This window comes from Bombus pascuorum, chromosome 2 (genome assembly GCF_905332965.1).
Source record: "Bombus pascuorum chromosome 2, iyBomPasc1.1, whole genome shotgun sequence".
Taxonomy (NCBI): Eukaryota; Metazoa; Arthropoda; class Insecta; order Hymenoptera; family Apidae; genus Bombus; species Bombus pascuorum.
The window spans coordinates 22,797,829-22,825,132 of NC_083489.1; the positions used below are offsets into that span (position 1 = coordinate 22,797,829).

A 27,304-nucleotide genomic window follows, 5' to 3' on the forward strand; every position below is an offset into this window, starting at 1 on the left:
AGCTAGTCATCACTTTTTAATTATGATTTAAAACTTGTTTAATTTACATGTTACTAAAATAAAACACGAGAAAGTAATATGTATTCAAAAATTTCAGGTTAAAATCGAAAACATCACGTAAAATTAAAAAGATGTACTTAGACTTTGTATACTTACCAAAACGATAGAGCTTTGTTACATGAAACGTCATTCAATACGATACTCGAATTTATAGCGCCTTTACATAATTTATGCTTTAAAGATTTAACATATATTTTAAAAAATTACTCGATTATTTTTCTCAAGTGTTTGGATAAAGTACATATATCTCGCTGTACAAATTCTAGATTTAAAAAGAAGAAAATGTAACTTTTGGAAGTTAAACTTTAAAGAGATTAAAGAATTCTAATAGTTAATTTACATTTCTTCTATTATTATTTCTCATTTATATATAACACGTATATTCACTCGTTTGAAAATACAAGGTTATTTGCATAGTTTAGTGCCATATTCTTGTGTTTGATATCTGTGATTATTAGTTAACTAATACTAAATTAGTGACGTGTTTTATTGTACAAAAAATGTATTTGATTGAATACTTAAAAACTATCCGTGAAATTTATAATTAATCTGAATTTGATGTTTATAAACATTTCTACATAGAGAAATAATCATAATCAAGACAAACTACTTTGCAATCCAATTTTTTCGTACAAATAATACGAAATTTCGTTTCGATTACAGAAATTATATAGGTAATAACTTTTACGATGTATAAAAAAAAGACATGCGATATTAATGCAGTAGATAGACGTTTATTATTCCTTCTTTATCGTTACCATTTATTTTTTCAAAAAGAAAAGTCTGATAGGTTTAAGTTAACGTAACATAATTCGATATTAATTATTAAAATCGCGATTAAACGATTGCCAAATGTTTCTATTTATGCACATGACCATATGGATAGTTTGTTACTAAGAAAATTATCCTAAGCGCCAAGCATTTATTAGCAAAAGTCTGATATCCTAAAATATAATTTAGAGTAGTAACATTGCATCAAATGCCTCATTCATTCGTGTTCATAAAAAAAATTGAGTACTGTGTATGTGTAGAACATTATGTCATAATAATGAATAAACTTGTATTTACATACAGTTGTAAATTACATGCATTACGCAGTGCATAGACTGGGTTTTTTAAGAAACATGGTATAAACATATTTACCTCATATTTACGTCCCTAGCGTAAATTTTTTACGTTTACGATTAGGGTTAGACGTAGTTTGTAACAGGGTACTCGTTTATGTATTCTTTTAATACCTTTATATTTAATTGTTTTTAGTTTAAATATCTAAAATCATGTATCCATGAGATTTTTATTTCATCTAATACTTGACTCTATGTTACGATACATTATGTAAAACGCATTTTTAATATACATAGTTATTTTATATGTTCATTAAAGTGCTTTTATCCTTTTTATAGTATCCTACAAATAAAAATATTTTTGTTTTCTAATAATATTCCATAATATATAGTGGTTTGTACAATTTCGTCATTCTTCAAATAAAAGATGCAAATAGAATAAGATATGCATGAAAAATAAAACTATTTTAAATTTTAAGAGATAAAAAAAATATATATATAGTTGTAGTTTTTATGCATCAAAAATATTTTTAATTGGACTTTCGAAAGGAAAAAAAGATTGAAGATATGAAAATTAAAGTTATTTTAGATCTAAAAAGCTTTAGAAATATACATACATATATATATATATATATATATATAGTTATAATATTTGTGTACAATATAATTGTAAATATATATATATACACCTTTAAGTATCTGTAGATCATTTGTTAACATAATATTAAAAATATAATAAAATACTGAAGTAAATTTTATTTATTAAAGTATATTTAGTAAATTTTTGTAGAGATGTATATTTATGTAATTCTATATAATTTTATTATTCTATTACAGTATACCCAATTTAATCGTATTAAATTATTATACATTTTATAATTATTATACACGCTATTATTTTCTTAATTGTTGAAAATACGAAAAATTTTGTCATATAAAAGTTGTTTAACTTCAAAGGGGATATTTAATAAGATATTTACATTTCTTTTTACATTCTTATTTAAAGAGATTTTAATACCAATGTAATTTTTGAAGCGAAACTACATTTTTATACACTATCTAATGCATTTTTTAATTCTTTATAAAAAGGTATTAAGGTATAACGATTAGTTTAAAAGATATTTTAACTTTAGTCTTCTAAAACTTATTGCATGAAAGACAAGAAAAAAATAAATATAAAAGTGCTGCGTTGTCTTTATTCTTTTGTTCAGTCTCTAAATCATACATTGTGGACAAGCTAGTATAATTATAAATTATATAAATCTGGTACAATCGTTCGATTAATACGTTAATCGCATAAAATACATTAATGTGTACAAAGTAATGCAAATAGCTAACGTTCATATTAATCTTGTTACAGAGTTATTTAGTGAAACATAATGGCACATATTTCATTTTTCATACGTACAGATCATAGCGTTACATTTATAACTTTATATTTACGTCTATAAATCATTATCAATATAAATTATATGTATCTAATTTATATCTAATTTAACTCTAATACATGTCTTTAAATAACTGACTCTATAATTATACATATGATATAAAAAAGAAAATATCCTTTGGTATTTAAATACATGTATAGTACAAGTATTTTATTCAAGAATTGGTCAGATTAAAACATTTCAGTTTCTTTTCCCTTTTCCTACCTTTTAGCAAAGGTTTGAATACACAGTAATATAATAGAAATATTTTTATTATCGCAAAGTGGTATTTCTCATACATTTAATACATAGTATCCTAATAAAGTATTTAATTAAACACCCGCAATTTCTACTGTTTCTTTTTTTGTACATTCTATTTATTTCACATTAACTATGATTTCCTTAAATATTGTGTGATGTTTCATGAATAATTGTTAATCCTTCCATAGGGTAATAGTAAAAATACAAATCTATATGCATCTATTATAACATGTATAATAGAAGTATATGTATAAAATAAATAAATGTGCGGCTTCATTAATTAAATATTATATATTATTTCATTATCTCTCTGTTACAAATAAAATTGAACTTTTGAATCGTTGGATCCCTAAAGTCGAGACATACATTTTTGTATTCTAGGCGATAATTTTATATCTCGTAAACTGAAATTAAACTCACGATTAAATGCACAAGTAAGAAAACAACTTTACTTATATAAACTTATTTTAAAAAAACAAAATCTTTTTAAGAAATTTTTTTAAGAATTATACTACGTTAATATTTTATCGCATTTCCGTGAGTATCTATGCGACTGCCTGCAGACGTCTCGGCATTAATTTTTGTATTACTGAAATTTTCCTTTCCACTTTCTTTATTTTTTATATTACAATTTTCTAATTGATTTTTGAATTCTCTCCATAAATGTTCTATTGTATTCAAATCCGGTAATTGTGGTGTTTTCAATAACATCAGGACATTATAATGCAACCATTCCTTTCTTTTGCTGTAAATGATATACTGATGATATTTGTAATTTTCCAACCGATGATTATAAATTTCGTCTTTATTTATATTTCATCTTCTCCACTGTTTCCTCTATATATTCGATATTTCCTGTTCCATCTGCTGCCATGCAGTCTTGTATCATGATTAATCTGCCACTGTATTTAAAAGTTGGTCATATAGTCTTATATGAATTTCGTCAGAAAAAATTACATTTTTCCAGAAACTTTCTGGATAATTTACATGTTTGGCAAATTCCAAACATTTTAGTTTATTTGCTTTGAAAATATAGAGCTTTCTTCGAGATACTCGACCGTGGTACCCCTCTCTATGCAAAACTTGACGAATTGTTCCCCTTAACAAGCTTGCTACATCTTGGAGAATCATCTATTGGTAATTTTGGCACATTAGTAGTGAGCTTAATTTTAATTTCTTGTCATGCTCGGAAAGAGTATTTTTCTGCCTCGATCGCTCTGATTTTTTACTGCACCCTCATATCTAAATTTATTTATTATTTTATGTACAATAAAATGGATTCTACCATTGACTATACTACTGATTTTCCGCAGAGAACTTCCTTTACGAAATATACAATAATTTATCGAAGGGAAATATCAGTTTCTTTTCTTTCCGAAGTCGTTGTTAAACTGGTGCGAAATAACAAACGAAAATCAAAGCAAATTATGCTATGTGCCTTACAATGTGGGGTAACCGTATCTCTATAATAATATCGAAAAACAAACGCATAACAATATATTGGGTTGGCAATTAAGTGATTGCAGATTTTGTCATTAGGTGGTATTAACAAAATCCGCAATCACTTAGTTGTCAACCCAATACACATTTGGGGGATTCTTACGCTCAATTTTATATTGGTAAAATCGTTGTATGTCTGGGAACATTAATAAAGAAAACAGGATTAATTTATTTCACTATTTCTTTTCAGCAATCGAACTTAAACTGTAGTACAATACTTTTTGCTGTATTTTATAAAACATGGATTTAGTATGCCCAATTTTGCTAGGTGTGCATAAGTTTGGAAAAATTATATTAGGAAGAAAACAAATTTACAAAGTTATAAATTTACAATGTAATTATAGAAGAACCGTTCAATTACATTTCGTGAATTTATAAATAAATATTCTTTTCTGTCATATAAGTATGTCTATACTTTTATTTTATTCTATACGCCGTTTAGTGACATGTTGTATGGTTTGAAATATATAAGCAATCTTTCATACATATTTCTAAAATTCAGTTCTTAAATATTTAAACGAAAATACAATTTTCTACAAAATAGCAAAGGTTGTTCACACCTTTGTCAATGTCTACGCAGTATCATTTACGATTTTGGGATACAAAATAATTCGTTATCTTACTTTTACATATATTGCAGATAAATAATTTTTTATTCTTAATTGAATTTCTCTTAGTTGAATTAAAAAAGTATTTCAATTACATGACGAATATAATATGTGTAAAAGTAATGATCTCGAATAATTTATAATTTAGAAACTGACTAAGAATAATTATCATAGTTCTTTATAATTCTATTTAGGCAATCAAATGGAATGGCGCATGGTTAAAAGCTTGCATTATTAAGGTCAAATAGTACCATACAATAATGTGACTTAATTTGCTAAATATAATACTTGCAAACAATACATAAAACAATTTAAGTAAAATAGAAATATCTCTTACATAAACACACAAAATACAAATCCGCATAAACAATTTTATTTTGTGTTTAATTTTTAACATAAAATACACACTGCTTTATTAGAAAAGTAACAATTAATTACTATTTTAATAATATTTCGAAAATACTAAAAATTAAGTCTTTTTGTATAATTCTTGTACTTTGGGAAGAAAAAAAAACAAAAATGAAACGTATTTTTTAATATAAAAGTAACTAATAAATACTAGATATGTTAAATTACTTATATACTATTAGACTACTTGCTTATGTAATTTTTATATCTTATAAAAACTAATATGTAACTTCAATAGTTGACAATAAATTTCTTCTGAAAAATACTTCCTTTTTATTTTAATTACTCCTACATAAAACTAAGATGACAAACTTAAAACTTAGTAAGGTTTGTTTCAGAAGTAATCACTATTGTTATATCAAATAAAATGTTTTTTATATTTTTCGAGCAATTAACACTAAACCTACCACTATCGGTCAATTTGACCGTTTTCAAACTTTTGTACAACTCTCACATATTTAAACATTATCACATCGCCATCAAAATATACAGCTTTTCTTAAAATATGCATACAATGTATTTTTCAGTATTTACTTCTCTCTCTCTCTCTCTTTCTCTTTTCCAAGAAATATATGTAGCCTATCCTACTTACCGTCGCCGGTCTGTTTGACCGCTTGAGATAATATGGTATTACTCTCCTAACTTATACAATCAGTCTAAAATAAAGGCTATCTGAATATGACATTTCTCTAAAGAAATGGCCAAATGGCAAGAAAATGCATTGTCAAGTCGAAATGTTGTAGCTGGCCCCTCTAGGTGTTTTCAATATTCTGGATCTAGCTGGAATAAACGACTGGGTTTTGTATAAGGAAACAACGGGAGAAAAAATTTTAAAGCAGGAATTTTTATTCCCGTTAGTTAGAGAACTTGGCGCTGCGTATCAAAAATCGCGGGAAGAAGAAAATGTAGCAAAAATATCAACAACTACAAGTTCCAATTTACATGTACGAAAATCTTGTCAAGTAAAATATTGTAGAGTTTACAAAACTACGAAAATCTGTTTAGGGGATGCAAAAAATATGTGTGCAGCAAATGTACATTCAAGAACAGAATAATTTGTAAAAAAAATGCAGTGAAGGCGATTATATATTATTTATATATTTAGAAAAATGTGTATTTACGTGTATATAAGGTGTATAGGAATGAAAGAAACTATATACCTCTTTCCTAGTTTATAATTGAAATTATATAAAAATAAATTTGTATCGTCATTTTATGGAAGTTATTCATATACTAATTTATTGAGCAACAAAAAGCAATAACTTTTTTTTAAGGACCGATCATTTTGACCGGGCACAATAGGAATAGATATACAAGAAGTGTCGGTAGGTTTAGTGTCAATATTTAATATTAAAATTATCATAAATATTATAAACATATAACATATAAAGATAATGATAAAAACTATCAGCACTAAAAATAAGTTGCATATAAGTTGTACTAACAATAAATTCTGATTGTATCTACGAGGACAAGAATTAATTTATAAAATTTATTAACATAATAGGATGTATAAAATTTAACAAATCAAATGGAACTACTTTAAAATTAAAATATCACATATTAATTTAATATTGTCTCATATTCATCGCTTTCAAGATTACTGTCAACCATAAATTTCCAATAGATGATACTTTTCAAGCAAACCTTACAAAATTGAATATGTAATTAATATTTTTTGATATACATAATATTTATTTAAAAAAAAAAAATAAACTGCCTAGAATCATACTTTGGACTTTTAACAATTTAATATACTTTGCTATATTCTTTGCAAATTAAATTAATTAAAAAAGGTATTTGGCATGACATATCTTCTCTAAAAGTTATAATTTTTGTAAAATATTATGTTTAGTATAAAGTAAACAAAAATAAGAGTTTCTTCAAAATTTTAGGAATGGTTAAATGGTAACCTTAAAAACTTTGTTGAAACCTTAGTATGTATTTTGTACATTGAAAAAACTAACATAATAACAAAAAATCTAGCAAAATAAATTTTTAAAAAAGTTTATAATTTAAATATTACTGGAGAGATCATTCAAATGCTTTCTTTCATAAACTTTGTATTTGAAAGCATACTTTGCTGTATTATTTACATTTATGTACATTTACAAATTGGATAGTAAGTTTTCTTATTTTTCCAAATTTAAATAATTTTATAAATTAAGAAATATAAAATCTAAAACTTTGCAGTGTCGAAAAGATTAAGGTAATGTCAATAGTAATTAACATTAAGTAATGGCAATTTTTTGCGCTACAATAATTTATATTTTGTTGCATAAAACTTTATGACTTTTATACACATGCATGCACAATCTTGTAGAAAATCTGCATCTCAGCTAATTTTAATATTAATAAATATTGTTTTTAATTAATTCTCATCAAAATATCAAATTGACTTATGCCACATTATGATACTTTATATAATACATTCAGAATTATTCGTTAATGTAAATTATTTCACATACTATATAAGAGTTATAAAACTTTGCTTACAATATTATATTTACATAGGTAATTTTACAAAGGTAATTTTTTCATAAATGAGGACATTTTTCATTAAATGATTATAGATGTTCTCAACTGAATTAAAATTATTAGGACTATATCAAAACTAAGTAGTCATTGAAATTAGATAAAATGGAGAATAATACTGCTCAATTTTACACACAGGAAATTACAAACACTAAAAGAGTTCTTATTCTTTTAATATGAAATTGCCTGTGTCTAACAGAATACAGGTACGATCTATGATATCTAAACATCCTCCATATTGTTGCTTTGGGATTCTTTGAAAAATTACACTAATGTTGATCTTCGATTGTTGTACTATACACTTTTCCACTATGCAAATATCTCCCCACAATAATTTATCTTCTCATTTATACAGTATTTATAAGCTTAAGGGACCCTCAAATGATCAATATATAAATTATCAATATTTCAGGGTTCTGAACACGATATTATTATGCATGTAAGGAGATCCTCAGATATTATATGTATATTGTATCCCTTGCGGACGCGTGTCAGTATATAATCGCCCGAATCTATTCACAGTTCCATACAGTTATTTTGAAGTGGCTGGCGTATGTCTATTTTTTCGAATGATAATCTTATGCGTATGGGTACAGTAAACTAAATAATATTATGGTTTTGATGAAAAAAAATTATAGATCTTTAAACTCGCGATGCAGAATGATGGTCGAGTCAGAACGAATTTCAATCTTTCAATGGCACTGCCAGATGAATCAGAAAGCTTTTTATATAATTTATATATTTTTTATAATACCTTATACAGGATGCCTCAAAGTTCCAGAAAGAACATGTTCGATAGTAATGGTAGTGATGATGAACATTATTTTGAACCTGACAAGATAGAAGGTGACGACAGTGCTTCAGACAATGGAAACGAACTCCGTTCAACAAGGAATCGGCTCAGACGTTTCAATATTTCTAATAATAGTGACAGTGATGATGAACTAAATATTGATGAAAATAATACAAGCCTCGACAATGAATAATGCAAACGTCCAACATGTATATTTTCTCAACTGTGCCAATACCTCTCGTCCACAGTGACGCTGGCCCCGTCCTCAAAGAGTTAATATATGTATATTGATTATTTAAGGATCTCTTTACATGCACAATAATGTTGAGAAGTCTGAAATATTGGCAATATGCATGCATACACACAGACACACACACACACACGCGCGCGTGCGCGCGCTATCACGTAAGGACCCTTTTACGATCCCACAGTCTTATGGAATAATGTACAGTTGATTATTTATATCTCAGAAAAATTTCTTACAGTAGTGAATTTCCATAATATCGATCATCGACTAACCTTTCTCCATTTGCGTTTTGACTCACCGGACGGACTCCATTCTGAATCAGCATCGGTGTAAGAATAATTTACTTCAGGAACGTTCCATTCTTCCTTCTTTCTTCCCGTGGAGGCGATTATTTCTTCTTTACTCTTTTGTACGTTCCTTCTTACTCCATCAGTTCTTTGTTAAGTCAGTTTAAACGATTGATTTTTTTCCGTCGCGTGGATGTTTTAACTGTTCTCTGGAGATTCTTGATAATACGATATTATCAGTTTGATGCTTTGTCGATCGAAATTGGCATTCTTACACCCACTGTCTACAAAGTGTAGCTTCATATATGTGTTGATGTTAACATCCATGCATCCATGCATCCATGCAGCAGTCATTGTAAAGTAACGTACATTTGTCCAAAAAAAGGAAGCGAATCATTTTCGTAATGACGACTGACGTTAACACTGTCAGTAGAGAGGCGTATGTTGCAACTATAAACAAATATAGCGATTTGTGGACAGTGAGCTTTAGTCTTTCTTTCGCGAGATTCTGATGCGAACTGGCAACGTGTACGTCTTTATTATAACTTCTTTCTATCAAATGCAAACTGCAGTAATAATCACCATGCAGTTCTTTCTTTTCACAAGAGATTGTTCGTATTCGGATTTAACAATTTCATCGGACTTCTTTCGTGTGCTGTGTAACTCTTTTACAGCAGCTACAATCTATCTTAGGTATAGCTGAATAACTGTCAATTTTTTCAACTTTCATTGACATTTTTCCATAAGCTATAGCATGTCTTTTTTAAAAGGGCAACTTATTTTTCGTATCTTCTTTAAACATTCTTTCCAAGTCATACTGTACTTCAAGCGCCACCAATATTTTATTTTGTAAAGGAATTTTTCCATTTTACACAATAATTGATAAGGTTTTTGTATTGATGAGTGCACTGGGAAAAAATAGGAATTATTCTGGTACATCTCCAGACGTATACACTGCTTGCAATGTGCGACAATATAGTAGTGCAATTTAGCAACAACATAACCTTTTACATGGGCTACTAAATTTGGCGTGCGAATGAAGGAAAATTGTGTACATTAATTTGTAAATTACATAATACTGATGTACAATACATATGATATAACACATATAATTCTATACTGCCAATACAATTTTTATAGATCAATAGTAAAATGGTTGATGAGTATCTGTCACTTTATGTAAATTATTACATCCTTTTGAATATTATTATTATTATCTGCGATGACACACCAAATACTTCGTTAAATACATAGGGCACATCTTTATTAATATGTTTGCGAATATTATTATCGCACTTATCGTCTATTATATCCTGCTTCTTAAAGTTTGCATCAATATAAGAAATTTCATTATTTCCAATATTTTCATTCAATCACGTTCCATTAATTGCATTAGAAATATCTTTCTCATTCATAGAAAAAGATTCGAAAATAGATTCCTTATTGTTAGTGATGTTCGATGTATTTTCTCTTACATCCTCTTTTATTTTGTCGAAATTACAAATTTCTAATTCTGGTCGCGCGCAGAATTCAGTTTGTGCAATATTTGTACATTTTAATGAATTCGATATCATTTGCGATTCAAATATTTTTTGCATTGTTGAAATTTCGAGTAGTGCACCTGATGATTTCTGTTTCTCCTCGTAATTTAATATTCCTTTAACGGGAGAGGCTTCAACCTTCTCTATTGTTTCAGTACAACTTGTTTCTATTTTATCATTATTTTGCGCTGTAATTAACGTATCATAATTGAAATTCCATTAATAAAAGATAATTACGATAATAATATGTTTTCAAGTAATTTTACAATCATAATAAAATAAAATAATTTTTATCCCTTAAAATTGCATAATAATGTTACTAAATTTCCTATGTTAGAATAATAAAAATATGTATCATTCTTAATAAAAGTATATATAATATCATATTATAAAATCATATAATAACAATTTTTGTGATATTAAGACTAACTAACATAATCATTGTAATTATTCTTACAAATTATTATGTGGTCATTATCATTTATAATTTTATGACGTGTATCTTATTTTCAATTAAAAATATATAATATTCTGTAGTTATGAAAAATTTATTTTATCTCAAGAAAGTGCATGTACCTATAATTTATTAAATAGTGTATATATTATTTCTTTGTTTAATCAGTTTAGAAATCTTAATATAAATTTTGTTCTATTACTACAAAATGGATCATACATAATTTAATAAAATAATATACAACAAAAAATGTTGTGCGTCTACTATTTCCTTATAAAACGAAATGAACTTTTGGGACAATCTAATATTTGTTTTTGTTGGGAATAACTTATTTTCAAAATTTGTTTACATTTCAATTGACTCACCTACTATATTCTTCAATTTATTTGTATACATCACACCTATAAACAAAAACATAATTTAATGTAATATAATGCATATTTATAAAAAATATTATAACATTACATTCATAAAAATGAATAACTACTAATATTATATTAAAATTTTACATAAACTCTAAAAATATGAAATAAACTTACCTCTGAATAATATTACTTCTTAAAGATAATTCACTTATGTAAATATATTATAGTTTATTATATTCTAATAAGGTAGATGAAAAATATGTAAATATGTTATATCACATCACATTACCATTTTTTTCACTTTACTTATAATTGCATTTTTGTTTATATAAAGAATTTTAATTATGATGAATTTATGAAACACTAAAAGTACTAAAATATCTTCCAATGTTGATCTTCCATGTAGAAAATTATTAATTTTGTCTTTGTTTCGAAATTTAATATGTAAATATTAAAATAAGTATGATGACTTTTATTTGAAAGAACTATCATTATGTGCTTTTAATACTCCTATTGGATATGTATATAAGATGTAAAATATACATATAAATTTTCTTATATAATACAATCATTTTATGATAGTATTTAGCTATAAGACATTTTATTTATTTATTCAAAATAATATTCTATAACTATATTGAAAATGGACTCATATTTCAAGGAAAAAGGCAAATTGCCAAAGATATCAAACATATAGTTACCTTTTTTTGTAGAAACATATTGCTTTCTTCGCATTTTTTGCTGATTTACAGAACTAACACTTGTATTTGTATTTACAGTTGATGAAAATTTTGAAGTTAATTTTCTTTTCTTCAAAGGTATATCTTCATCTAAAATTTCTTGTTCTTTAATAGAATTTGATGGCTGTACATTTATATTCTGTGATGTCCACTTAGCAGACTTTATATTATTTGAAATTTCAGTTATGTCTTTATCTGTTATAAAATTTGCTTTTGTAATATCAGTATCAATGTTCATATTTCTTTTTGATATTTTGAAATGAGATTTATCTTCAGTTACATATGATTTTTCTGGTACATTTAACATTCTTGAATCTTCTGAGATATTATCTTCCATGATGCACTGGAGATTTTGTAATTTAGAATCTTCCTTGTAGATTGAATTCACCATAGAATCTTCATGAAAATTTAATACTATTTGTTGCTTCTGTTGAGACATACGCTTTAATTGTTGAACATTTGCACATTTTAGTTGTTTCTTTCCATTTTTAGGCGATGTTTGACAATATGACATGTGAAATGTCGATAGTGATGATTCATGTGTATTTTGCACATCTTGATAATCCAAAGGATTAACAATAGTAATTTGTGAACATCTTAAACTCAATTCATTCTGATTAGATTGAACAATAGATGAAAATAATTGTTTTTCTTTTTTCTTTATTTCAATTTTCTTTTTACATTTTAATATCTGTTTAGGTGATCTGGATTGTGGATGACCACTAATTTCTGTTCTACATTTCATAACATGATTTTGTTTTTCTTCACAACTGTATTGCATGTTTTCCTGAGAATTTTTTTGTCTTAAAGAACTTTCATCTGTTTGTTCAATACACTGCAGTGTTGTATCCGTATTACATGATATTAAATCTGTGGAAGACAATAAATCACAAGAATCTAAAGATTCTTTTATTACTAAAGGACTAGTTTCAGGTTCTACACATGTATACTTCTGTAATGAATGAATATCATTCTCTTGTTGATTTAATATATAATTCATAGATTCGTCTGATGGAATGTTGTTGGAGATACAAATTTCAGGTAAATCTTCATTTTTTATATCACTGAATGATTGGGTTTGATTAATAGTATCTTCCTTTTGAAAAATATAAAATGTTTCTTTAAGACTACCAACATTAAACTTATCAGTAGGACTAGAAAGACTGCATTTAGGAAACGATTCTTTCTCTTCAGAAAGTATGCTATCTGAATTGACTAAATTAATCGATTGACCAGAGAATGAAGGTGTACTTTTAATTACTGGAAGAAATTCAAGCACTTCTTCTCTACTTGTGTTCAATTCAAATCCAATCATATCCACACTATTATTAATAGAATTATTTTTATTACTAAACAATTCCTTATCCTCTTGTGAAAGTGTATTTTCTAAATTATTCTTTTCAGCTGTTTTTTCTTCAAAAGTTTTCTCAATCAACCGAGGATTAACTGCTTGTATATTTGAATATATAAAATTATTCGAAGGAGAGTCCATATTTGTTAAATAAAAATCAAATAAAAAATTTAATATTCCAGTTCTTCCAGGGCTGCCTTCAGATAATAATGTTTGAGAATCCTCTGCATCTGACAATATGTATTTTTCTTCCATTTCATTAGTATGCAAATGTTCAGGCTGTGAAAAAAATTCTGTAATGCTATTTAATACACTATCCGAATTATCATAGATTAATGGTGATTTTAAATCTCCCCAAATTTTTTGTTCGTCTTCAATAGTTTCTTGTTCATCACCATTCAGAATACTATCAAAGATTGTGATATTTTCAAATTCCTCTATGGAATTAGCTTCTTGTGACAAATTTTGCAACGTAGATTCCCAATGCATATCTTGATTTGATTCTTTAGTATTTTCCAGATTATGTGTAAAAGATATGTCACAAGTTTGATTATTTGTTAGTACATTAATTTTATGTTGATCTGTGCTTTGTATATTATTTTTTAGAATTTCAAGATTTTCATTTTCTTTCTTAATAGGTTGTTCAAATTCAGATTTTACATGATTACAGACGAGGTTTGAAGATGGTTTGCTTCCAGAAAAAATATTATTTTTTCCATAAGAATGATATTCTTTTGATTGAGGGGTTGACTTATGAAATTCATTTAAAAAATGAAGATTTTGACAGTTACATACATTCAATAAGTTCTTTTTTCCATATAGTTCCAAAATCTTACCAAGTTTTTCTGTATTTGTTAATGAATTAATATTTTGTATCCAATCTGATGATGACGACGACAACGATGACGATGATGATGATGATTCTGCACACTGATTTCCCAAAACTGTAGTAGAAACAGTACATATGTCCATTTTGTTTAAACATTCTAGGCGCTGTTTTTCTGCATAAATGGTCATAATATGTTCACCAATACGATTTAAAACGTCCATACATTTGTCAAGATCACTTAGTATACACATTATATTTTTGTCACAAATTGTTGTTTTATCGATAGTATTATTATCTATTGTATTATGTGTTACATCTTCGTTCTTTATTGTATTAAATATACTATTGTTATAATAGGAGAAAGGTTTTACCTCAATCTTCCTACAACATCCTGTACATTCATGAATTTCCTGAATGTTCTTTTTCATGGTTTCTACCACTTGCGAATTATGACCACTCATAGATCGTAAATTATGTAAATGATCATCATTTTGTACATAAGCAGATTCAGTTTGGCAATAAGTATTTTCTTCTATCACATTACAATCTGTATTTATAGGCAATTGTTGTTTTATAGATTGTACATTTGTAATATTATTTTGGCACTCGCTTGACAAGAATATTGTCTTTATGGAACTTTTTGGCTGAGAAAACAATTCTTTACCCTGAGTATCTATTTCATTAGATTCATTAGCCGTGTTTCTAAAAGAAAAACTATGTTCAGAAGACATATTTTCATCCCTACTATCTTTCAGTAGATTTAATATGGCTTTCGGTTCTTTAGTATTTTGTCCCACAGTGCTTAGAAATTTCAGTAAATATAGAATTTTACTGCATTGCACATCAGTTTGTTTTATTGATGAAGTACATGTATCACACCACCTATGTTGAAACATACATTTCAATTCAGTATTTCTCTTATCGAATATACGATTAAGTATATTTTCCAAATTATCAATATTATTTTGAACTGATTTTTGTTCAGTTGAAGTACAACTTGCTGTACTTTCACTAACTTTATTGTCTAAAATTGGTAAATCTCCTAGAAGAATGCTGTTAGAACAATTTTTAAAGTTATCTGCACTACAAGCATCTTCAATTTCTATTGGATCTCTATATTTTATTTCATCAATTTGTTTCTGCACTTTATATTTTTTCTTTGCCATTTTTAACCACTCTAAATTTTTTTGACATCTTTTCTTCCTTTTCTTTTTGTCAATTTCTAATTCATCTTCCTCAGCTAAATTAATTAAAATTACCTCTCCAGGTTTTAATTTCGATGCTTTTTTATACTTCTCAAATTTGTTTCTTTTTCTTGGTGGAGAAAGTTGTTGATTGCTAATTTTACTGTTTTTCATGTTCTCTTCAAAAGAATAATTATTTTCTAAGTTACCTGTATGACTTTTCTTCAATTCATAACTTGCAAAAAATTTGTGTACATCATATGACAAATTCTAAAAGAAAATAAAAAATAAGAATTAAGTTATATAAACATTGCAAATATTATTTAATAAAAAATTTACCTGTGATAGTTGGAAATTCAGCTCAGAAGTTCTTGTTAAGGGGGTTTCTTTAAATTCAGCAAACATTGTTTCTTCAAATACTAAAAAATTGTTGCATGCAGTTTTTAAGTCAAATGCATTTGATTGCAACAGCCAAATAGTCTCATTTTCAAGCCCTGTGGGTGCTTTAGGTATGATGTTTAATAATTCGTCACGCATTTTTGGAATACATGGACCTAATATCGTTAGAGCCATCTTATTCAATTGCCTTTTCTCTTCAACAGTTTCTTTTATCCTTTTCCATATTTTTAAAACAAGCAAATACCTGACATAATCTACATCTGTCAAAGAATCTACATTCTTTGTGAAATTAGCAAAACTTTTCCTGGTATAAAAAGAATAGTTTATATTACATAAAAAGACATTTTTATACTACATTTATTTTTAGACTAAGAAGCAAAGAATATAAAATATTTACATACATAAATATAAGATCACAAACTTTTGCATATTTTTTAGTAGCAAACTTTAGTTTAAGCAGCACTCTGAAAATATGCTTTTCTGAATTACCTGAAACAAAAGTAATTATTACTTTCTAATGTTATTTGTGTCTTATAAGTATGAAAAATGACATTTCATCTTTTATTATATTCTATTGGTGTAATATATTTTATATTATACCTTTTTTAACTTACTTAAATATATCCATAATGCTGAAAGAAGTTTTGAAGCAAGTTTAGAAGAATCCATAGTGTGTTTAGAAGTTTTGAGTTCTATATCTATATATATTCCCAATATCACTGACATCTCACTTAAGTATAAGTTACAGTCGCTAACATGCTATTAAAAACATTCAGTAAATTACTAGTATGTTGTCGCTTTTATTAAATTCATAATTAATTATTTCTAACAATACCTCTTTAATATCATTCCAGTAAAGATGAAAAAATATTAGTGTGTTACGTAGATGAGTTTTTAATTTTATCATATCTAGTGTCTTTTCACAATATGTATTTATACTGGTTAAAATATTTCTGAAATACAAAATATTGATTAATTAGTTTTAAACCATGAATTATAATGCAATTATATACTTTAATATAAATAATTTTGTTATTATTATCTTTCTTTTAATTTCAGAAAAAAAACAATAATCTTACTGTGTGTAAAGGAAAAGTAAATGTTTTAACAATTGGTAATTTCTATGTCCCACAGATGAACACATTATTTTATTAAATTTACTGAGCCATGGAAATATGTTTTCAGATGATTTAACATCAATGAGGCTATTATCCTCATGTTCTTGATTTTCATACTTCTTTGAGACATTAATAGGACTATTGCATATCCATATTAAATCTATCTCATCCTTTTCATCCATTATTATTTCTTTTTCTAAACTATATAAATATTCAAAAAAATAAAAATATATAATAATTTTTTGAAAATATATGATGTTTTAATAAATAACATTCAATTAAGATTACAGAATGTTATTGCTTTATATGTTTATTTCTTCTTTCTTTCCCTACCTCTCATGATATATTAGAATGATAATATTTATTAGTCAATGAATTATTGTTTAATAAATTGTCAATCAAGGTAAAAGAACTGCTTATATTCGTGTCCTGTGTAGAATGAGCCATAATTTTCATTAAAAATAATCTTATTAAACCTAAAAAAAAAACAACAAGATTATGTATATATAACGTATTATAATATATACAAAGGTCACAAAAGAAAAACGTGATAAGTACATTTTTGTTAATTTTTTGGCTTTGATGTTACTCTATGATTAAATAGGAGTGTTTTAACATCATATAATGAAAAACAGAAACAATCTGTCAGATCGAAAGATGCTAGTATTTGAAAAATAACTGATAAGTTAACAAAGTTGTACAAAAACCAAAGTCATAATTATTAAGACAAGCAATATTTATCATTGATATTATAATATTATAATGAGCAGTATCTTAAAAAATTTTTAAAAGTAAGAAAATGTTTTATTCCGAAATTAAATAAAAAAACAATCTTGGTAACACAGGATTGATTGACAATGTGACAAATGAATTTTAGACTCCTTTGCTGCAAAAAAATAGGAAATTTAACTTATCATATTCTTCCCTGTAGTCTTCATATATCGTAATAATTTATTTAATATTTTGACGAAATATTTCGATGAACAAAATCAGATTTCTACATGACATGTTTATTAACTATTTATTAACTGAAATTGATTTCTTAATTATGAGTCGAAGAATTATTACATACTTTTTTCGCTATACATAGAACAAGCGTGTACTAAAACAACGAAACCAAAGAAAACAAAATCGAGCTACTCACAGTCAGCAATAATCGTACACGTGTTGTAACATAATATTTAATATAATCGAAACATCGGTACGATTCATAATACAATTACTTATTGACGTTTAGACATGTCATGCAGAAAATTTAAAAGAATAACAGTCAATAATCAACAATAAGAGGCTGCAAGTTTCTTTTAACGTGAATTTGTTTTTAGAAGCACATCAAAAATGCAGAGACTCAATACCCCCACTTCCATCAGTCACACTGTGTTACATCGTTTACTACACATACACGCAACAAAATGAAACTAAACGGGCATAGCCGTCACTTTCATTTCTTCGCAAATAAGCGAACTCATAGTTTCAGTTTTTCGCATTTGCAACAGCACAGCCGTACACGAAAGTAAATTTATTGCGATCTGCGCCGCCTGTTGTTGGTGTACTCGAAACTTACAATTCTTTGAAAATCGAGTAAAACGCAGCGCCTGGCGTCGATGCTAAATCAACGCCGTCGTTGTCGTAACATTCAGATCGTCGCTACGGAAGTTGCAGATACAGGTACGGTCGCACCCATCAAGGAACCCTCGTATATGGTACAAAATAACCTTTCTCTTACTTATCATTACTAGTGAAATACCATGTATTTTATCCAAATTTCATAAATTCTTTTTTCTCCAAATGTTAAAGTAGATTCAATTTTTCGAAATCATAATCGTGTCTCTGATTATCATTGTAAAATTTAGTGTTACTTAAATTCAACATTTTTCTATGTTTACATATATAACGAGTATAAATTTCTTCAAAATGAATTATTATTTATATGTATTATTGAAAAAATAAATAAAATAATATGATTATATAATTTTATATATTCCTATCATAATACCACATGCATGTTTCACAAATTAATCCATCTGCAAACATAAAAACCATGTCTCTTCTATTAAATATAAAATTGTATCACTCTGTCGCAAGTAGTGTCAATCCAATTGACAAAAGAATTTCGTAAAATGGCTCACGCTGTCACGTGAGTTTCATTCAAATCGGCCGTAAAAGTTCAGTATATACGGTCCTGAGAAGAGAAGTTGCACACCGAAGCGCAGACGTTACTCGAACTTTTCGGCTATAATAACCGCTAGCGGCCGATCACGTATGTGACATGGCGTCCGGGTAGAAAGAAAGTTGACTGTTAAATAAGCGTTAATGTTGTTTTTATGACATTGACCGACCGAAAAGGGAACATCCGAGGCCGCGAATTTCCCACAGACACCGGCATTGATGGTAATGCATGCGAGGAAACCACAAAGGATCAGCGATGGGTAGGGTACCGACGTCAAATACCCAATCCTGACACAACCAACCTCTACTCACCTCACCTCTCATCTACAAAGTCCGTCCATCCGACCCACTCGATATTACTACTACCGCTATTCGTGGGAGAGATTCCTCGATGGAAATATCATTTTCCATCCTGGAATGCCCACTGTCTAGCGATTTTATTCACTATTTGTTTTCTATGGTTTCAGGTACTTCGAAAAGCACCAGGCCCATCCCTATCAGGTAAATATCATTCGAGCAATTGGTGTCGGGGGTTTAGGAGTGGGGTAATTCGTTCACAGTGCGATTGTACGCACGATTTTACCGCGATTCTGTTCATTCTCGTATCAAATAAAACAATTCACTCATTTCATTCGCGCTTTTTTCTTTAGATAATTACGTGATCAACTGTGTCAGTAGCTCTTTCATATTTCTTACGTTGTCTTTCTTTTCCTAATAGTCCGTTGTTAACTAAATTACAATTCGTAAAGATTAGTTATAAAGATTGTGTTATAATATTCGAATGTACGATATTTTCTTTTCTTCTAGCATTTCTAATATTTCTCGTGCAATTTGCCCGCCTATTTTGTCCCTTTCATGCAGTGCAAGTATCGTTTAGTTTGTGTGTGTTGATGATGTATATGCTATATATATATATATATATTTACACACACACACACACACATGTATATATGCATATATATATATCTTGCTTTAGATTCCCGTAATCTAGTGTCAAAGTAATTTCGCTTGTATAATTTCATAAGAGACTGTAGACACGAATTATAAATCATATATATTGCGAAAAATATCGGTTCTCCTCTCTATATGAGTTAAGTCAATTTTATACATTACAAGTTCGATATTTTGAAATTTGAATAAGTGAACTTGGTTATTGTTTATTTTTTATTCGAAAAGTCTTAAAATCTCATCTTATAAATGTAAAAACAGATTGAATTATTAAATTATACATACTCTTTGAGTGTATGTAATTCTTTTGTGCATAAATTTATTTTTCTTCTTTTATATTTTTGATTATATATCAAAAACATTAAGGCAGATGTAACGGAAAGTCTGACATTTTCTTCAAGTGCTGTGCAAAAGCTTCAATTATATATTGTCCTTGAAGTATTCATTCAATTGTTAGTATTATTAAAAATGCACTAATTCTATACACGTTTCAGTATATTTTTGCAACTTATATTCAATATCGAAAAAATAGTGCGCAAATTGATGTAATTTTGTTGCTTTTGATAAAAGATAAAAATTTTACTTAATCTTGTAAACATAACCTCACTTTTAGAAAATCAATAATTCATTCTTCTACATTATGCAGATTACTAATAGTACATTGGAAGTGTTGCATGTATATATTAATTAAAGTTTTTTCTACAATACATTATTTACAACGATCGTTTTTTAGTAAAAGTAATAAACAATTTCACGATATTTCAATTATGCTTAATTCATTCATTTTTTCCTCATATAGGCTGTTAAAGTAGTATTGAACTATTCTTTAATAAAAAACACAATGTATTGTTAAATATTTCCTGTGTAGAATTGGAATTTAATATGATAAACAGTTTTGTATACAAAAGCTTTTTGTAGGGTAGTGTTATATCATAACAACATATTTTTGATATTTTTCATAATTACTAACAATAAAGAATATAATAAGAAGTATATGAAAGTTTTTATGATCATTATCAAATTTTAAACTTTATTTTTTATATTTTTAAGAGACAGGAGGTACACATATAGTGTAACAGTAAATAAATTAACATTTATGAAATTAATCTGTCAAAAAAAGGTAATTTATTGAAAATTTGATGTAATCATATTTGATATTTAATATTTTCACACAGAACGCAAAGTATAACAGTTCTAAGGGTGGATACTCATCATCAACAACATCATCAGATAGTCGTTACGAAGGACGTATGCGAGATTCCCCCAATGGCAACTCTTATAGTCCAGCAGGGGGCTTGGGTATGGGCATGGGAACAGATAGAGACAGTCCTCGCAGCTATGCATCCAAGCCCCTATACAAGAAGGAGAGAGAAAACAGAGACTACAAGTTATCCTCCTCTAGGGACAAGTACTCGGGTAAATAACATTTAAATATTTTTTACATTTTTCAGAATTATCATACTTCAAAATAGTACTCAAAACATATGATACGTTAAAGATGTATTCAAAAAGCTTAATAAAGATTTGTCAAATATTTATATTATGAAAGATTTGGTAAATGTAATTTTATTCTATGTTAAATAATAATACAGTCATTTTTGCTATAACCTGTTGATGCTATTCGTAAAGCATGAGAATTATGTTACAAGTAAGTTTTAAGATAACATAATTTTTTATAAGTTCTTGAAATATATGATAAAATAAAGATACATTTAAAAAATATTATCAATAAAAGAGCATCATATTTAAGAGTAATAAAATAAGATTTGATATTTATAAAAATATATATATATTATGTATCATACTCACTACTTGTAATTAATAATATTTGTGTTACAACATATGTATATGAACCTGCATTTCAAAGGTTAATATCAAGATTAAGTGATATGAATATGATATATTTTTACTTAGAATTTACTTTAATTATCTTTATAGTGTTGTTTTAAATAATGTTTTAGCAAATTAATATTCTATTATTGTTACGAGATGTAAAACACATAAAGAAAGACTATATATGTATAAAGAAGAATAAATGTGTAAGAAAATGAGTAGTAAAAGAAATGTTATATATTTAACTATATTTCATATATTCATTAAGAAAAATAAGTGAATAGTGCTTTTATTTCAATGTTTTTTAAATTATATTTTTTAAAATTATGAAATCTGTGTTATAGCAAAATCGGCTGTATAATTTCTTTGAGAATTAAAGTTTTATTCCTTCTTTCTTCAGTATAAAAACAGGGTTGTGTCTTAACATTTTCAGCTGTAACATGCTTACTTGCATATGTGTAGATTGTGCACGATCCCCAAAAGACAAGAGAAGCCGTGAGAGCAGAGATTCAGAACACAGGACCAATCATGATAGGAGTAGTGGAGAGGTAAGAATATTATCATTTATTATCTAATTAATTTTTAGATTTGAGTAATATTAAATATTAATTCTTTAATATAAATATAATTTTCGATATTTCCTAAATGTTTGATCATCATATGGTAATTAAAAATATAATTTATTTGGACTTCATAAATATAAAATTATTTACATATAATGAGTACATTGAATTTTCCCGTAAGATTGCATTCAAAATTTTTTTGCACATTTGTATAGTAGTTGGACTGTGGAACATTTTGAATATGGTTGCAGATCCAATTTGTCTAAATGGCTTATATTTTATACAAGTTGCATACTTTTGAGATATAATATTATATAGAAATATATTACTGATATATAATATCTGAATATTATTTGCTTATTTTTACAGATTTTACATCCTATAAAGTTATCATCGAATTCATCAAGAGAATCATCATCTCAGAGAAAACCATCACATAATTCCTGTCAGGTCAGTATAAAATGTACTTCATATGATTGTTACTAAAACGATGTACATATAAATCAAAAGATAGTTAGAAATAGTTTGAAAGAGTATAATAGAGATGAAAAGAACATGTTTATTGAACAATTTGATGTGATAAATACAAAAATTTAATGATAAATTATTAACATTTAAATGAACATTAAATTTCTATGTATAATGCGTCATCTCAAAAGTTAAAAAATTGTCAAGTATTGAAGTTCAATGGGGGGGGGGGTACACAGGATCAACATCATGGACAAATGTAATTTCAACTTTTCGAACAAGTTTTGGAATTCATATGAATATTTTCCATCGATTCAATGGTTTCCGGAAATTTTAGAACAGTCTGTTTAGGACAAACGTGGTGATGAGCGAGGAGGTACAATGGAACGTTCGGCCAGGTTTGGTGATTGGTCAGAGCATATGAGTTCTTCGGGCAAGAAGTATTATTACAACTGCAAAACAGAAGTTTCTCAGTGGGAAAAACCACGGGAATGGATTAGTCGAACAGAAAACCGACAACGTCAGTCCAATGATTATTCTTCTAGGTCAAGTACGTCTAACAATATTATATCGCTAAATAAATTCCTTCGAACACGATTCTTTGCTCACTGTTAGCATCTTTCTTTATAAAAATACAATTTCTCATATTTTAATGATTATGATTTGTCGTTTCATTATAAGTACATTTATTATATTTAACATTAAAGGAGTTGTTCAGTATAGAATTTCATTTTTCTGCTCGTAGGTCATGATAAACATTCCAACTCGCGGTCAAATAGTAGCAGTGTGCGAGATGGTAAATCATCGCGTCAGTCCGACAAACGAGAATATTGGAGCTCATGCAGTGGAAGTGGTGGTGGTAGTAGTAGAGAAGATGTTTCTATTAGGGAAAGGGAAAGGGAAAAAGAACGGGAAAGAGAACGAGAACGCGAAAGAGATCGGGAACCAGGTAGAGAAGAAGTGGGAGTGGAGCGTCAAGCACAAGATATGGATATATCTCCAGGTGATTCTACACCAACCTCCGAACCTCTGACATCTTGTACCCACGATCCACTGCCTCAAGGTCCTGTTTTGTTAGCCACTGGTATGTTTTATCCAAACAGTACAATAATGAAAGGTGAAAGAAATAGGAAGATTATATTAACAGATTGATAATTGATTACAGCGTTACCTCGGTTAACATCACATCCACCGTCTACACCACAAACACCTGGAAAACTTAATTCACCAACACAACAAGGAAACAGTAATGCTCCAGGTCCACCGGTTTCATTAGCAAATCTTCCAAGACTTTTGTCTCAAATCACAGGCAATAAGGAACAACCCGACATTACGCCACAGAAAGCATTACAAACACTTCAAACAGCCGCTATTCTATTGTCTAGACAAGTAAGTTTATGTTTACATGTTTAAATTCTTATTTTTTTTAAATTAATGATAATTATTTTTTTTCAATTAATATAACATAATTGACATAACGTTTTAATTAACATAACGATATTACGTTCCATTCATAAATATTGTATTAAAAATCTGTTTACGTATTTTAATTTGATTCTACTTCCAAATCTTCTTAATTAGAAAATTTTTATGTATTTTAAAATGATTGATGATATTTTTTGTATTATGAAAAATTATCATACACACGCGCGCGCGTGTGTATGTATGTGTGTGTGTATGAATTAGAATAATATGAATTAAATAAATATATATGTGTACGCATAGTAATAGAAGAAGGTCTAACTGAAAATACCTGGAAGTGCTAGTTATTAATCATAAATTAATATTTCTGTATCTTTTTTCTTGAAAATTGTACATTTTCTATATAATTAAATATTTAGTTTCCTTTTTTTCAAAGTTAGCATTGGCATTTAAACTCTTATGAACTTTTATTACAATTTAAATTTTAAGGTATACAAGGTATTTCATTTAACTGGAAATGGTAAAATATCTCACGAGAAATTAAACTTATCAAAAAAATATTTTAACAAAATTTATTTGGTTTGAAAGGGGACATCATATGACTTAATTTTTTTAAATAGAACTATATATTTCTTAATACATTAACTGATCCATCTTAGCATTTCCTATGAAAAAATATTAACCTATTTATGTCGAAAAACTATTAGTGCTTGTAGATATTTTAACTGTAATTTGTCATACGAAAGACAGGGAAAGACGTGAAGTGACATTCTTCTATCTATGTTATCTTTGTCTTTCATACGTTGCGATCTGCAAAAATACAATTTCCATCATATGATGCCTCCCTTTAAACCAAACAACTTTAGTTAAACATTTTTCTGATAACTTTAATCCCTCGTGAGATATTCTATCGTTTCGAGTTAAACGAAACATCTTATATGTAAAAGTACTCTAATTTTTTACTAATTTGTGTTGTTAAATTGATAATAATGTATCTTTATATTATGTAATTTTAATTGATTTATTTTAGTTGTTTTAGTCTTTCAAATAAAAAATTTTACACATAAGAAATGCGATAATTGTTAAAATTATTCGATTATGTTTTTATGTAGCAGTCAGCTAGTGGTGATCGAAATAATAGTGGAAATGACGTAATGGTTCCACTAAAGGTTGATACAAGCGGCAATGTTACAAGTGAGGGACCACCTACTCCCACACATTCGGAAACCCAGGATTGTATCGATGCTCGAAAATGTATGTTGATAATCAGTAAATTAATTTGTATTTAATAAAATCATAGTAATCGTAATAATTAATAATCGCCTACTTGTTTTCCTTTCATAGTAACAAGTCCTGGGGCGACGAATTCTGGAGTACAAGGTTTAAGCTCATTGCAAAATCTTAGTACATTAGGTTCCCTTGGAAATTTAAGTAATACAGGTTTACAAGCATTGTCTAGAGTACAGCCTCCTTTAACACCTTCCTTAACACCATCACTTGCTAATCACTATCGGGAAGATTTAACGCAACACGTGCGTGCCTTTCCTGCTGATATTCTTGAAAAACAGGTATATGATGTATATATAATTATTTTGAAAATTGTAGATTATATATTTTAAAAATTATTTATTATAATGAATCCTTGAACAATATTTGAGTAATTGTTTTTAGGCACAGAAGCTTAGTGAAGAAGCACACACAATGGGAAGTTTGCAGTGTACAAGAGTGTCGGCAGAGTTAAAGACGGCACGATCGATAGTGAGGCTGACAGAAATTCAAGCGACGTTACAGGAACAAAGGTATATATCATTATATATAACACCATATAAAAGAAAATAATTATATTAAATTAAATGAATTGATCTTTTTTAACATTCTAGGATATTATTTCTCCGTCAACAAATTCAAACATTGGAGGAGCTAAAATCCCAAAATTCCTTCATGTCTGACGATTCTTAGTGTAAGAAACTTTATAAAGTAATTATAATTACAATCTATAATTGATTCATGCAAAAATAAAACATAATTATTAATATTCTCATTAATATTGAATAATTAAGATTGTACCTAAATTATAATATCATGATAGAAGTGATAAAAATAGTAATGAATATGGGCTGCCCAGAGAGGATTGGCTGTTCCATTTATCAGATGGTGAGTCATATTACAACTGATTAGGAAACCCACCTCTCTAGGAAGCACAGGAGGCCTATCCACACGCAGACACAACACACTAAGCAAATAGAAAATGAATCTATTCTATCAGTTCATTGCAAACTATTGAATTGTCCACATCGTCTTGTATTACCTATGTTATACGTGTCAATGTTTCATATCCCAAGATTAAGCGGCATTTTAACTAGTTGAAACATTTTTGTTGTAAATCTCGGAATAAAATTCGTGCCAGAAGTTTTAATTCAATTCTTTATCGCCATTGTCTTACCTAATTCCCATATATATAGGAGGAAGTAGATTTGCTCTGTAATTATAGTAATCTTTTTTCCTATTTAAAATTTGTCCTTAATATATTAATGTTAAAAGAAAAATAATTATATACAACTAAAATTTTTAGTGGACGAAATTGAAACTTGTATAAAATTTGTAAATAATTTTAAAGATTTACAATAACCTAATATATGTTACTCATTTTCAGTCTTTTGAAAGCACCTTAACACGGCATTATAAACACAGATTGTGCAGAGTGTGCCAAAATCAGGTTAAATAAGTCAA

General features: G+C 27.7%; 2 protein-coding genes across 9 annotated transcripts; one reads left to right on the forward strand and one right to left on the reverse strand.

The window, feature by feature from the left end:
• Nucleotides 1-4,475: 4,475 nt before the first annotated feature.
• Nucleotides 4,476-19,792, reverse strand: LOC132904593 (uncharacterized). 5 transcript variants are annotated; one of them, XM_060955225.1, is made up of 10 exons: nucleotides 19,653-19,792; nucleotides 17,505-17,647; nucleotides 17,133-17,372; nucleotides 16,889-17,006; nucleotides 16,668-16,812; nucleotides 16,455-16,542; nucleotides 15,994-16,357; nucleotides 12,252-15,924; nucleotides 11,551-11,586; nucleotides 4,476-10,919 (listed from the first exon to the last, which is right to left on the reverse strand). In XM_060955225.1, the coding sequence occupies exons 3-10, from the start codon at nucleotides 17,351-17,353 to the stop codon at nucleotides 10,564-10,566; spliced, it is 5,001 nt and encodes a 1,666-aa protein (XP_060811208.1). In that variant the 5' UTR covers nucleotides 17,354-17,372; nucleotides 17,505-17,647; nucleotides 19,653-19,792; the 3' UTR covers nucleotides 4,476-10,563. The 5 variants fall into 5 exon arrangements, with proteins under 5 accessions (XP_060811208.1, XP_060811206.1, XP_060811207.1 ...); XM_060955223.1 differs by lacking the exon at nucleotides 19,653-19,792 and adding an exon at nucleotides 18,736-18,995; XM_060955224.1 differs by lacking the exon at nucleotides 19,653-19,792 and adding an exon at nucleotides 18,574-18,771.
• Nucleotides 19,387-26,983, forward strand: LOC132904605 (WW domain-containing adapter protein with coiled-coil homolog). Of its 4 annotated transcripts, none has more exons than XM_060955257.1 (12): nucleotides 19,387-19,671; nucleotides 19,808-19,841; nucleotides 21,464-21,704; nucleotides 22,584-22,669; nucleotides 23,054-23,134; nucleotides 23,504-23,702; nucleotides 23,898-24,236; nucleotides 24,318-24,541; nucleotides 25,690-25,828; nucleotides 25,919-26,142; nucleotides 26,246-26,373; nucleotides 26,455-26,983. In XM_060955257.1, exons 1-12 carry the CDS (start codon nucleotides 19,496-19,498, stop codon nucleotides 26,531-26,533), a joined length of 1,950 nt encoding a protein of 649 aa, XP_060811240.1. In that variant the 5' UTR covers nucleotides 19,387-19,495; the 3' UTR covers nucleotides 26,534-26,983. The 4 variants fall into 4 exon arrangements, with proteins under 4 accessions (XP_060811240.1, XP_060811239.1, XP_060811242.1 ...); XM_060955256.1 differs by having other exon boundaries at nucleotides 19,388-19,671; nucleotides 25,687-25,828; XM_060955259.1 differs by having other exon boundaries at nucleotides 19,418-19,600.
• The last annotated feature ends 321 nt before the right edge of the window (nucleotides 26,984-27,304 follow it).